Raw genomic sequence first — 14,352 nt, forward strand, 5'->3', positions numbered from 1 at the left:
TGAACCACAGCCTCAAGCAGTAAGATAATTTCCTGGTATCTAGGCAATAGAGTTTATGTATAGAACTGCTTCCTGCAGCTTCAAGGACTTCTTCTGATAGTTGTCTTTCTAATTTCTACATCATGCTTGTGAAACAAGGAATTTGTTCATAAATTAGGAATCTGTGGTTGTAACATGAGATAATATAGAGATATGTCAACTTCAGCATTTTTCACATTTCTGAAAATTGAAAACTAATTGCTTATCAGAAATGTTCATCAGCAAGTTCCTGAGTAAATATTAAAGTTGTATGCCAAAGAAGGTTGCTGCTTCACTGACTCTGATTGTAAAGTAGCTGGGAGGGATGGACTCCCCCTTCATACGCTGTCAGGTTAGGGAATTGTAAAATTAAGGTGCTTTTTTTAGCACAATTCCATAAGACATACGTGTCCAGATGCAATTTTAACTTCTCATTTACATTTGCAATTCAATAAGTGTAGGAGCCTCCAAAAATGAAGTCTTCCATGAGAATTAACTTAGAGTAATATCAAGTAATAAAAATTGATTGCGGCACCTTCTCGGTTGTCTTCTGAAAATTTATAAATAAATAACTGCTGTAATGGGTATCAGTGTCTTCTAGAAGGTTTCCTTTTCCCCCCTTTACATTTTGTTACAACAATCGGCTTCACAATGACTCATTGCCTTCGTTAGGAGCGGGAAGACATCCCTCATTATTCATTACTAAAGGAAGGACTTTGCTGCTGCAACGAACAGCCATGGCATTCTAATTCAGCTACCTTTCAAGAGAAAGGAGTCAATGTCATTCTTCCCCAAACTTTGCCAAAAGAGACAAGAAATAATGCTGTTTAATTGTCTCCGTTTATAAATAGCCCATCCACAATGAGAGAATTGCATTTTTAATGCTGCAGTCAGGAGGAAAAGATACACGTTTTTCTACATTTGTGTCTGAATTGCATTTCTGGGAGCTCGCGCTGAGACTCGCAAAGCTATAAATGATCGTATATATGTGTATAAATATGAAATGCATTTATTTATGATTTATTGTATGGCTTTTTAATTACAGAGTACTATAGATGTATTACATAAATGCACACACAAAGCATTTACTGTTTAAGTAATCCAAGGATGTAACTGATTTCAAAGGGAGTAGGGAAGACTGTATTAAAATCATTGTTTTTCTTGATTTTACTAATACAAATGTTCCTTGTTTCTTTTTGCATTCCTTTTTTTCAGATTTATTTATGTAGATATTAAGGCATTGAGCTTGTGTTATGTTTTTACTGTATTTTAATGTGTTTTTTATTAAGCTCTACAGCATGGACCATGCCTCTTTATAAATAAAGCTACGATCATGTATTACTAGAAACCCCATTTCAAACTGTACTTTTGCCAGACTTGGTTAAGATTTTCTAGGAAGGGACATTATAATTGTGTGATTAATCTTCAGAAAAGGGAAATTTTGGCTCTGCAGTATTTCTTACTGTATTAACTTCAGAGATTTATAAAACCAACTTGAAACTGCACTGTAAGTGTGTTTATAATGACTTTTAGCTGATTTAATAATCCTCAAAGTTTGGTGACTGTACAGATCACAGCTGCACAAATACAGTCCATTACCTGTAGCATCCAGATGAAGTTATCTGAGGTGGAGGAAATTACTTGGGATTGTATTTCTCTTAGCGATGCACTAATCCAACCTCTGGCTGAGGCTGGAGCTCTCAGAGCCCTTGTCTGCATTTATCCCATTATGCAGTGGGGACATGTGCATGGGTGATAAAGAACATCTTCATGTTGAAAGTCTGGCTAGGGCATGTGCATACCATCAAATCTTGGTAGCGCAGATCTAAGGCACCCAGTGTGGTAATGTTAGGAAAATTTTCGAGCCAGTCTGTGATTCATTTTTTCTGTTGTTACCAGTATCTACAGTGTGCTACTGCTAATGCCACTCCCTGCAGCTGGCAGTGCTTAATGTCTCTCTTAGTTCATGATCCTGCAAACCTTTTTCAATCCAAGGAGCCCTTGATCATGCAAATAGCTCTGCTAATTGCAGGTATTGGTACTGCCTTATCCCAGTGGAGTAACGGCCTCTCGGACAAGTAATGGTGTGCAGGCTCAAATCCTTAGATTACATATAAATGTGACAAGCCATGGCACAAGGTTGTTTTTAAAAGTCACCAGTTAAAACAAAACCAGTTGAAACAATGCCAGAAACCTCATGTTAAGCTTTCTGACTGTGTGCTTCTTTCAGTGTTTCCAAGCTTTGTTTTTCATAATCATAAATATCAAACAACAATCCTGGGAATCACTGGGAGCTGGATTGGCAGGTCTCAGTCTCCATTTAACATGCAAATAATCAGCCTGTGCCCACATATGGCCGCTTGCTAGATCAGAACTCGGTTCATTAACACAGAACTCGGAGAGCTCTGGGTGGATGTGGGGTATGTGCAGAATAACCCAGAGCCCAGCGCTTTAAGCCAGGAAGACAACAATACACAGCATAGAACTGAATTTACATACGTTCAAGAACCCAAATACTGGACATGTCTTTGCAGAACCCTGATTTTTCTTTTTTTGGTCTTCCAATTCACAACAGTTAAGTAATTAGGCTTCAATCAACTGCATATTTCCAGATGAGTTGTTTGAGATATTTGGTGACTTTAAAGCAATTCCTGACCTTCATCTCTCAGATGACGTGCAGAGTTTCTTTAATGGTGCTAAGGACTGAACAGGAGCCCGCTAACACCTGCAGAATTCACCTCTTTGGCATTTTATTAATTTTCACTTTATTAAGCAGATAAAAGGATAGCTATGTCCTTTCCAGGCTCCCGTGTTTGCTCTGTGATGTACTGTGAGGTAATCAGTCCAGCCAAACGTTTCTTTGATCAATGAGCAGAGTAAGCTGTGTGAAACCTAACGCGTGCCTTTATGTCTTTAGGCATCCACTGCGACAATATATGTACCCAGGGCCGCTGGGGACCAAACTGCTCCATCTCCTGTAACTGTGAGAACGGGGGATCCTGCTCCCCAGAGGATGGCACCTGTGACTGTGCACCAGGATACAGAGGACCCTTGTGCCAGAGAAGTAAGGTTTTCCATAGATGTGGTGGCAGAAGCAAAGCAGGTAGAAATGCTCATTTATGACACCAGACAGACAGAGCCACAGGTTTCTGAGCTGCTTTAGCTCATGACGTCCTAAGGGCAAAAGCTAGCCTAAAAACTGCTTCTTGGTCAAGAATTCAAGACTGCTGCATTGAGTTGTGCCTTGTGTTTCTTCTTCTGGCCTTCCACAGCACCTGGAGGTCACAGGGGACCTGAAAGAAGGAGCAACACCTTTACGCACCAAACTTGGCAGGATCTGGGCAAAAATAGATATAAAGTTAAGTGGTAAACTCTAGGATACCTATTAAACAGTCAGCTACGACCCAACACATAATGACAAGTGGATGAGTGTTGGCTATCAAAATAACAAGACAATGTTTTCTTATATGCCAGAAAAAGAAACACAGCAGCCTGAAATTGCTCCTGTCTGATGCTCTGCTGCTACATATTAAAATGTGCCAAGGGGACAAAAATCCTCTCATTTGCTTTATCTGGGAAGCTGCATTTGCCCCTTGGGGACCCTTATTCACTGATCCAAACTACACGCAACCTTCTTCCTGTGTAAACAAGAAACAGATTTGTCTTTTCTGTAGCAGGTCTTGTTCTTCCTGTAAGACATTCTGCATGCCCAGTTCATATATCCCCTTTGATTTCACCAGTTACATGTGACACTAGAACACACTCATCTCTAAAAATAATTTGTAGGTGACAGTTTTTATTTAAAGCCATTATAACAATGACCTCTAGCACTGCTGTAGTTAATGGCCTATAAGCATTTCCATTATAAACCCCAATTTCCAGGTGCTTCAGCATATCTATATCGCTCTAAAACCGCTCTCCAAGGCTAAAATGTGGTGCTCAGAGCTTCAGGGAATTGGGGAAGAAATTGTTTTACAAATTTGAAACCCTAAGAGTGCAAAACTTCCAGAAGTTAATAGTTTCTGACTTTTCTGAGATGAAAAAAAAACAGCTTAATGTTATCAGCTGATGGCATGTAGGCTACAAGAGGCAAACCATGTCCCCAGCTTGCAACTCCAGTAATCAGGCTGCTCCCTGAGGACATTTGCTGAGGACCTAACGGGGGGAAATTTTCCTCCCCACTGGGGTGACAGCAGAGGGGTTCTGGGGATGCTTCTGCTATTGCCTCCTGTCGCTGCAATGCCTCTCTTGAACATACAGCCAGGGAATTCCGCTTGCTCCCACCTCTTCTGCGAGATTCAGGCTCAAGACTACCTTGTGAAGAGGACACCTCTGTAGGGGAAGGTAGCTTTAGCCTGCTAAGTTTGCTCTCAGAATCATTCCCATTTTTCTCTTGGAAATTCATTTAGAAACAGAATTTAGCCTGTAAAGGGCAGTACTGAAGATGATACTCAGCCAGCTTGTTCTGTGTAATCAGGATTACATGAGACACTGGGATAGTTTACGGCTCTTAGGCCTGCAGAAATGTCTCCAGGAATGATCCAGGTTGTTTTATAGCTAGTGCATCATCAACAAACCTGTCAGCTAAGTTCCAGCTGGAAATCTGCAGTAATGTAAGAACCTGACACCCTCTGTGAACATACCGACCAAGAAAAAAATTCTCATTCGGTGAAAAAATAGAACGGACATGATATAGTAACCACTGAGCTAGGACTATATAACAGAGAATCACCGGAGTAAAAATAAAAACGTATAAAGTCATTTTTACAGTTACTTACTGCAATTTAACATTTCTTTGTCTTATCTATCGCAGTGAATGCTTGGACAGTGGATAGTTTTTCATTCCACATGTGCTTAGAAGTGACAGTACGCATTTATAAGAGATACTGAGCCATAATCTTGGCACTATACCTTATGCACAAATTCTATAATAATTTCAATCCAGGTTTTAAGCAAATTAAGCACACAGTTCATGACAAGTTTACTCAGCTATCCGGTGTGATTACTGATGCAGATTAGGTGATTTTGTATGCTGTTACCGTAATTACCATTTTTAGATTCTGTTCATCACTGATGGATGCTGCTCCTGCAATGGCATGTATAAACTGACTGTCCCAATTGAACACAGGTATTGCACCTAATATGTTTAGAAATCAGCTTTTGACATAGTTGTTTAGATGTAAAATATTGAGAGTTTCCTAATATACCTTCTCTGATTTCTTAACTTACTTTCCAAAGGAAATAGCATGTGTGTGAGTGTTTCTCTTCCTACCTATCTTAAAAGCTTTGGAATATGTGTTTTTAACCATATCTGCCAGTGGGCTATGAGGTCTTGAACATCTTAAACTCCCATGTTTTGTGAAAGTGTTTAGCTGGAGCAGGCTAGAGAGACTCAAATTAGTGTCTTGAGAGAGAGGCTGCTGAGAGAGCTCCAATGTATTATTGAATAGCCAAGGACTTACATGAGGTAGGATGGTGCGAATGTTTGAACCACAGGAGCAGTTTTACTCAGAGCTTGCACTTTATTAGACATGGAATCCAACAGGCTTCATAATTTCAGCTGTTCACAAAACTGTGTTTTTATAAATTAAGAAATATTGGTTTGGGATTAAGACAGAGAGACAATTCTCAAGCTCTCAGCAATGAGAAATCTTCTGAAAACCTGTGGCGGCTTATTTTGTTTTGTCTTCAGTTTGTCCCCCTGGCTTTTATGGACACCACTGCAGTCAGCCATGCCCTCCATGTGTGCACAGCAGCGGGCCTTGTCACCACGTGTCAGGACACTGTGATTGCTTGCCTGGATTCTTTGGTGCTCTCTGCAACCAAGGTACTGAGCCCAAGACCCCCAAATGCCACCTCCTTTCCTAAGTTCCTGTGTCTGTGACTTTGCAGCAAGACTGGTCACAAGGTTCCTGCCTTTTTTCCTTGTTTCAGCCATTTAGATCACAAGAAATTCTTTACTTCAGAGAAAAAATGCAAATAGGTACTTAGTCACCCTTTTGTATATATGACATGCTCCTGCTTTCATAAATAAAACAGGTATGCTGCTCTGTATTGAAATGAATATGGAATGAGACACCTGCTGTAAATATATCAGCCATCCAATGGTTTCATTTTCCTTTCTGCTAAGTCTATCATATCCTAAAAGTTGATGCACCTTCAGGCACTCTTTTTCAGGAGGAGATGTAGATATTAGTTAAGGTAAAGGCCAGCTCAGGTACACAAGCCCAAACACCCAGTTAATGCATGGAACCTTATTTACACTGTTGAGGACCTGACTGGGAATAGCTAAAATCATGCGCACCCAAACACCAGTGCAGGAGACATCAACATTTGCAATGAGGCAAATGAGGGAAAACGAGTTAATTTTCACAGGTGAAGAGTAGCTTCACCTCCCCCTAATGTCCATCACCTTTCTGTACCTTTGAAAGTTTGTCCACTTTTAACCACAGGTTTCATTTTTGGTTTTATCCTAAAATGCCTGCAAAATTGTTACAGTATTCTGCAGAGTCTCAGTTATTGCATACTACTGTGGGTATTTTCTACAGACAGATTTAAAAGAGATTATTCGTAATGGCTACTGCCCTTGTGAAGTCACCATCCCTGTAAAAATTGAACTGACACTTTTTAATGACCTGCTTTTCAGTAAGTTAGAAATTGCAGATAGCACTTATGCAATATCATTAAACATAGATTAAGTATAACCATGTTTTCTTTTTCCTGTGCTGGATAGTCAACTAAACATTATACCAATTAATTTATTAAAATGAACATATTTCAGTGAATTTGTCCATTTTATGTGAAAAGTTAGCCAGATTTCAAAGCGTAAGCAGGGCTAATTATCCTCTTAAGAAAACTATTTTATTTTTTGCTCAGATGTTCAGCACTTCTGGTTTTACTTTGAAATGTTGATCTATCCAGCAAATTAATTTTAAAATATTCATGTCCTAATTAAAATCAATTTGTGTTGCAGTTTGTCATAATGAGTTAGCATGTAACTTTATTTTGTAGAAAGAAAAATGCTAATTAATATTTTCCATTAGAAAAACGTGAAACGAAGATTTCACTTTTGAATTTTCATCTCCTTGTGCCATCTCTTTTCTGGCAGTGGGAACATTCTTCCATCAGCAGCACATGGATGCGAGGAGCTGTGTAACCTCCGAACTTGCACAGGTTGACATGGTTGTGCTAAGGATTCTGAGCAGCAAACAACTAAGCAGCTGTTTTATGAATATCTTTCACAATCATGTAGCAAGACGGATTGATAATAACTTGTTATCGCTGCTAGAACACACCTGACATCCCACAGGGACTTTTGGAGTCCCACTTCAGAGCTTTTATAGCTAATTAACATCACTATCTGCATTGTGCAATCAGATTGCTCCTGAAGAAAGTGGTATTAGTCCTTGCTTTACAGCTTTGTTTAAAAATGTTTGAGACATTTGAAAAGGTGCTTGTATTTGGATCTCACATCTTTACAAGAGAGTCACTGTGTCAACCCACAACTAGGTTACTTAAATTAATGAGAACAACCATTTTGGCAGGATCGGTTTTGTAGTCCTTCTGAGTTGACATTCTGGAGGGCATCATACTATTTCACTGCGACAAGAGGTGCTCACACAGTAGGAACCCCTCCGCTAGCTCTCACTGTGTGGAACTGAAGCATTTATTTTATAATGTATGACCTGTTGCCTTTGTCAGCATTGGTGTTTGGATCACAAATCTTTTCCTGATTCCTTAGTATTCCATGTTGCAGTGCAAATCAGCTCCTATTTTAAGTAAGTCTTTTGAGAACTATTTCTTGTACATATAAAAAATCCAGCCTTCATTTAAGTGATGTGATCTATCTCCATCCTAAAGATGCAATAAAAATATTGCATTGAACTGCTCTATATAGAGCATTGGAACTGAATAATAGTGTAGCATGTATGAGAACCTAGGCTGACAGATCATTTTAGCTTTTGCTTTTTCTGTGATATGAGGGCTTTTCTTTCCTTCTCTCTCTTTCTCTTTGTGTCTGTGTATTGTTCTTTTCATTGTGTCTGTATCTTGTGTTTAGTTTTATCTCTTTTCAGTTAGGGAACTATTCTGTTTAGCACATAATTTGAAAGCCAAAACCAACTTTATCCAATCCTACAGATAAGTCCACAGTATATAGAAATGCATGTAGAAAACAATAGTATGCCATAGGTTTCTGCCATAGTAAGAGTAGAAGATGGCATATTGTATGAAAGGAAATGAATCACAGCTGAGGATTTCAATATGTGGCTGATTCACAGTCAGGATAGATTGAGGTCACCTGCAGAGACTACATATGAGAAAGTGAGAATGGCTGAAGTGGTAAAACAGTTGCATAATTCAGGAAAGTGCCTTAATCACTTTTTTGACATCACTATTATTTACCAGGATACAAGTCCAGTTCCATTTGTTACATTCTTTGCAAAGATGGACTGTATGTTTTATCTTGTTTTGAAAATACATCTGTTTTTGTCAGGGAACACAGCCAATAAGAGCACAGAAATTAAACATTTCATTCATTACTGAGCAGAGCTTTCCATCAACTTTAACATTAAAGATTTCCAATAATTTGGTGGGAGGTTGAAGATCTACGAGTCTGTTAGTTTTATGTCACTGTGCTTAGGCTCTTATAAGATGACTCTGAAAAATAATTATAGTTTCTTTTCTTCCAACTTCAGGAGTAAGCTAGGTGGACCAACAGGAATAGACCCTGATTTTGTTAGGATGCAACATGTCTGTTTAACAACTCTCAGTCAAACATATATATAATGCATGGAAACAACCATTTGCAACCTAATTGAACACTTACTACAGCAAGAGGTACTGGAGATGAACAGGTGGACAGATGCCAAAAGACAAGCATGGCATTTCAGCAATTAGATATGTGCTTTATTTGTGGGAGTAGTCTTCCTCCAGACTTATATGGTAAAAATACTTACGGAAGAGGCAGGCTTGCTCCTGGTTTACTCTCCACTTGCATGATTTGATGCTGGGAGCCTGCCTCCCACCAGCATTGCTGAAAGTTGATCTTCAGCAAAGCCCAGTGTATTTAGTAGCAAAAGGCACCTTCTTCTCTCACCACCATTTGATCCAGAAGGAATCAGGACAGTGCTGAGGTAGGTACTCTAGCATACCCCTTATTGCAGTGCCGCATGATGCATGATGCATTTTGTGGTGCCAGTGGGATAGCAGGGGAAAGGACTACAGCTCTTTCAGTCTCTCCTTGAAAGCTTATCCACCACCAGCCATTTCATGGGCACTGGCCTCCTAGTACAATACCCATGGCTAGTACGTCAGGCCATCATACCAGGTGGTAAGGTTTGCAGCTTTTGGCCCAGTATTACTGTCATTATCAGTTGTACAATACAAGGGAGTTAGGTTCTAGTGACAGACCTGAAAGTAAGAGTCCCCATTGCTCTTCATCTTCTTGAGATTTCTTCGCTAGGCTGATATTTAGCCTAAAATGTTCCTTTCCTATTTTTCTTGTTCTCATTGTGAATCCCCTGAGCCAGCACAGATCCCTATTTCAGGGTTTGCGCCAAGGCACCCCCTTGGCCATGTCCCCAGGTCAATCCGTTCTAGGCACTTACTTGTGTTTGCTACTACTCTTTGAATTCTTCTCAACTTGATTGTTCTCTTCCTCTCCCAATAACCCCTATTCCGTGTTTTGTCTCTCCTCTTTTCGTCCTTCCATAATGCCCTTCAATAATTGTAATCTTCTAACTATACTAGATTCATTTTCCAGCAGAAAAATGGATTTTGAGATTACTTTTTCCTGTTTTTTTTATGCCTGGGATGTAAGCAAACAAAATGGACTTGAATACTTTCTGCCTTTTCCTTCTTTCCAGAAGAATTTTGCCCATTTGGCTTCAGCAAATAAAAATGTTGTAATTACTTTTATCTCTAATTGCTAAATGTTAAGTCCTATGACTTCCTCATATTCATCGTGAAGAGTATTCAGTAAACTGCCTTATATTTTCACAGTCTGTCCCAGTGGAAAATACGGGAAGAACTGTGCCGAGGTCTGTCAGTGCACCGAGAACGGGACATGCAATCCTACTGATGGATCCTGCCAGTGTTTTCCAGGCTGGATAGGGATGGACTGCTCTCAGAGTAAGCAAAGTGTTATTTTTCCAGCTCCACTTTCAAATAACTTATTTTCCTCTTTAGTGTTTTCTGAAAGTTAAAGACAGATTCTGGAGAAATCCCTGAAGTATTACAGCAGCCACTGCCTTACTCTCTTTATAGCTTATTTCTTTTAATTAATCTAAGTTAGCTTTGGCTTGAATTAGTTTCTACATTTGGAATTTGCAGAAGCTGTTACTAGCTTCTATTACAGGAAAGGGAGGTCACAAGCTCTTATCAGAAAGGAAAGCTCCATGCTCCCTTTTAATTTCTAACTGGATTCGCTTTTATTTATTTTTTGAAATCATTTTCTTTCAGCTATTACATTAGAAATTATTAACCAGTAAATGTTTTCATGTACTAAGCCCCCAGAATTGAGAAATTAGGCAGCTGAAATATTTCTATTAAATGTAATTTAATTGTAAAAGTCAATGTGGGCTTGGAGGGATGGAGGATTTCTTCTTGAAAATTGCCCAGGTAGAAGATTGGCATTTGCTGATCCCAAAGTGTCATTTCCTGAGAGCATCCCTTAATTGAAGATAGATCACAGAGGGAAGCAATATCCTATCATTCAGAAATGTTACTTCATATTCAGGATACAACTAGCATATTAGACAGCATTCCAGAGTAAAATATATTAAACTTCAAGTGATAAAGTAGGAATCGGATAAAAACAGACGGCTGTAATTTTGCTTTTATTGTGTGTCTTCCACAGGCAGAATATTGCTGTCACTCAAAAACAGAAAAAAAAAAAGAAAAAAAGACAGAAAGCTCCACAGATTCCTCATTATATTTAGCCGTGTAATTGGGAAATGACTGTTAGTTTCTGTTAACCTTGAAAAAAGATGTTTTTTCTTACAGAGTGAGGCAGGCCAGCTCGGCAGCAACAATTTCCCGTTTAGCAGGCAGAAGGACCTAGCACTAGCTACTTTGTATTTTGGATGAACAAAGCAGGAACCTGACTGTTTCCTCAGTTACCTTCTTGTAAAGAAAGTGTAAATCTCCCAACGCGAACCTGGCCTCACACTAGGCTCCTGTCGGAACCTGGCCTCACATACCCGAGTCTGGTACCGAGCTATTTCGGTCAGACCTCCCTCCGCACCAGTTAACCTGGAATGACCGAGAGACGGAGCTACAAAGGAGATAAATTTAGCTCCAACTCCAGAGCCAGTTCTGGAGACACTAACAGACCCTGCAGCTCTGGCTTACAAAGGCATTGTAAAAGTATTTCTGGTTGCTTATAGCACGAATACTTTAGGCCAAATCCTGTTCAGCTTTACATTGTGTGAGTTCAGTGACCTTTTGTTTGATTTACGTCATGGCAGGGTTTTTTTGCTATTCATTCTGGCTTTAGAGATGTCTGTCATATGCCAGAAACTTGCATTTATCGTCAGAACTTGAGCCAATGGCATACATGGAAATAGGCACAGTTTCTGTACTTTCAGGTTTCCTGGGAACCATGCCTTATTAATTCATGTCTTTAATAGGAAGCAATGGAAAGTGCTTTTTAAAGCAAAAATATAGTTGTTATATTGAAGGGTTATCATCATTTTGGATCTTTTAGTCTGGCACTAATAACCGTAACTTACTGCATTCATTTTTGGAGGGAGGCTTAAAATAACTTTTGAAAATGTATTAATATTGTACTTGTTGAAATATATAATAGACCTGGAGATTTTAATTTAATATTAGCCCCATCAACAAAAGCAATCTGATTTGGTGGATGGGAATTCATACTGTAAGAAGTTTTCTTTACATTTTTACATAGTTTGAGTAGCACTCTATGCTTCAAATGAATGTGGTAATTTTAGTAGTTGATTGCATAGCAAAAGTAAACCATGAATAGCTGTGCTTTATTATGCAAGAATTCCAGAATATCAAAAAGAAAATTAAATTACCTCCATATTTTAAAACCCTGTCTAAATTGTCTTCACAGATAATGCCAGTAAGGCAGGGAGAGTGGCTAGAGCACTTAGAGTCATGTAGAGGGTCACTGTTTCAGTGGTTCTCAGTGCACGTACGCAGCAAAGACCTGATCCTGCCACCTGACCTAGATGGGGAAGAAATCCCCTGTGCCGGGGCTTGACAGCGTGGGTGAGGTTGCAGGCTGGCACCTGGGTTTGCAAAGCAATCGTTGGCTGGGAAGAACCGGTCCTTGTCAGGGAGTCGCTGCAGCGATGCCAAGCTCTGCAATGCGAAGTTCTGCCTTTGCTGGTGTCTCCCAGGTTCTCCCTTTATTGTCGTTCCTCCGCAGCACTAACGCAGTCTCATTGCTTTTTTTGTCAGCTGACAAATCTTTTTTATTTTCATAGCTTGTCCCACTGGTTTTTGGGGCCCTGATTGCTTTCATTCATGCAACTGCCACAACGGAGCAATGTGCAGCCCTTACGATGGAGAATGTAGATGTACTCATGGTTGGACGGGGCTCTACTGCACTCAGCGTAAGCCTTTCAGAGACACTGTTGTGCCAGGGAATCTGTCAAAGTATGTGCTGCTACCTCGTGTCTCTTCCAAGTATTGCACTCTTCCGTGTTAAACCACTTGCTTCTTGCTTGTGGTAACTTCACATCACCCTGAAGGAAATAGTCCTGAAGCTTTTCAAGGTTTTTTTATGCCTTTGGCACTCGATAAAGGAGGACCGATCATTTACATTATTGATTCATTGTCAGAATTTGCACAGTCTATGTCCCTGCTTGTTAAAGCCCCAGTATATGTGGTCTGATTTAGGAAAATGTTTGAGATTACTCATCCTACTAGTGCCAAATAATCAGCGCTGTACGAAAGAGGAGATCAAAATTCTGGTGAGCCTTTTAAGAAGGCTCTTCCACTTGCAAGTAATTGATTTATCTCCGGCCTTTTAGAGGGTTTCTGTTTAGCCATCTTCTTTCACTTCTTGAAAATGTAGTTTGTATAGATGGGTCAAGTTTTCATTCTTCTGAAACACTTAAGAAGCAATTCTGTAAGATATGAGAAACACTACTTCAAGAAAATTGGCTGTCATAGTATCTCTGCATTTAGATGATCAAATAAATGCAAATAGAGGCCTAAAATCCATAGATTTATAGGCCTATATATTTTGTGCTGATAAGGCATCTGAGTTTGTGTTTCAGCTTATTTCTTAGTTTTTCCTTTTTCTGATTCCTGAAAGGTTGCCCAGCTGCTTTTTATGGAAAAAACTGTGCCAATGTTTGCCAGTGTCAGAACGGAGCGGACTGTGACCACATCACTGGCCAGTGCACATGCAGGACTGGATTTACAGGCAAACAATGTGAGCAAAGTAAGTAGCAACATGCTTTCATTTCTCTGTTTCTCGGGCGGGTGTATTTCAGAATTCTTTGCAGAAACAGGGTCTTAAATGAGGTGATGATGTCAGCAAGACAGTAACCCCAGGCACCTTATATACCCCATAGGGAGAAGAAGGCATCTCTGGAAAGCTGGACAGTCTGTTTAAGCATAAAGAAATCTAGTGAATTCTCTGCAAATGAGGCCTTCCCATTCCCAGCCTAAAGTTAGGTGAGATAAAAGCAAGTCACTGCACTCAGTGCCGACTGGATGTAGCCTTCCCAAACAACTTGTACCTAATTAATAGAAAAACACAAGCTGCATCGTGCCTTGCTAATGTTGTTGAGAACAGCAGCATCAGGTTTCCCTAGGCACGAAGGAAGACAGAAGGGTTAAAAGAAAGAAGTCCTTTCTGCTCTCTACCTTTCAAGAAATATTGGGGCTTTCTTGCGTAGGTTGTTATGCTATAAATGTGGACCAGATAAAGATTCATCTTTACAATTAAAACAGATCAAGGGAAAAAATGTTGCTTGCCATTTTTGGAAGGATCTGTGTTTAACTTGAGTAGCGAGCAAGTGTTTAACAATGAACTTCAATTGCCTTGCAAGGGTACTGGCATATCTTACTGTAATTGTTGTCAATGTCTTGCTGGCATATTTAGCACGCCGTGCCAAATGGCTTCTTTTAAGAACAAAGAATTAGGGTAGTGGAAACTGTATGTGCTGTAGTTGAATAATTACTTGTTTGTCCAGTATAGTAAATCAAAAGAAAATTCTCACATATTTACTTGGATTCTAAATGCAGGATGAAACCTGTCTCACCTTACCAAGGCATTAATTCCACAGGGTTTCGTTCCTTTTTTGGCAGTAAGGTAATACAGTAACATTCCTGCTAGATTTGCAAGTTAAA

At 39.6% G+C, this 14,352-nt stretch overlaps 1 protein-coding gene across 10 annotated transcripts in view; it reads left to right on the forward strand.

The window, feature by feature from the left end:
* Positions 1-14,352, forward strand: part of MEGF11 (multiple EGF like domains 11) — a 293,113-nt gene that overhangs the window by 244,063 nt on the left and 34,698 nt on the right. For 7 of the 10 annotated variants that reach the window (XR_012043914.1, XR_012043915.1, XM_072871110.1 and 4 more), the window contains 5 exons: positions 2,936-3,082; positions 5,711-5,845; positions 10,021-10,149; positions 12,474-12,602; positions 13,310-13,438. Coding sequence is in view for 8 of the 10 variants with exons in the window: in XM_072871110.1 (XP_072727211.1) it covers positions 2,936-3,082; positions 5,711-5,845; positions 10,021-10,149; positions 12,474-12,602; positions 13,310-13,438 (669 nt within the window). In the remaining 2 variants the exon portion in view is untranslated. Of the gene's footprint in view, positions 1-2,935; positions 3,083-3,290; positions 3,410-5,710; positions 5,846-10,020; positions 10,150-12,473; positions 12,603-13,309; positions 13,439-13,571; positions 13,675-14,352 lie in introns of those variants that run through there. The other 3 variants (XM_072871113.1, XM_072871112.1, XM_072871114.1) reach the window with 3 other exon arrangements.

This window comes from Ciconia boyciana, chromosome 8 (genome assembly GCF_034638445.1).
Source record: "Ciconia boyciana chromosome 8, ASM3463844v1, whole genome shotgun sequence".
In the NCBI taxonomy this organism is placed as follows: domain Eukaryota; kingdom Metazoa; phylum Chordata; class Aves; order Ciconiiformes; family Ciconiidae; genus Ciconia; species Ciconia boyciana.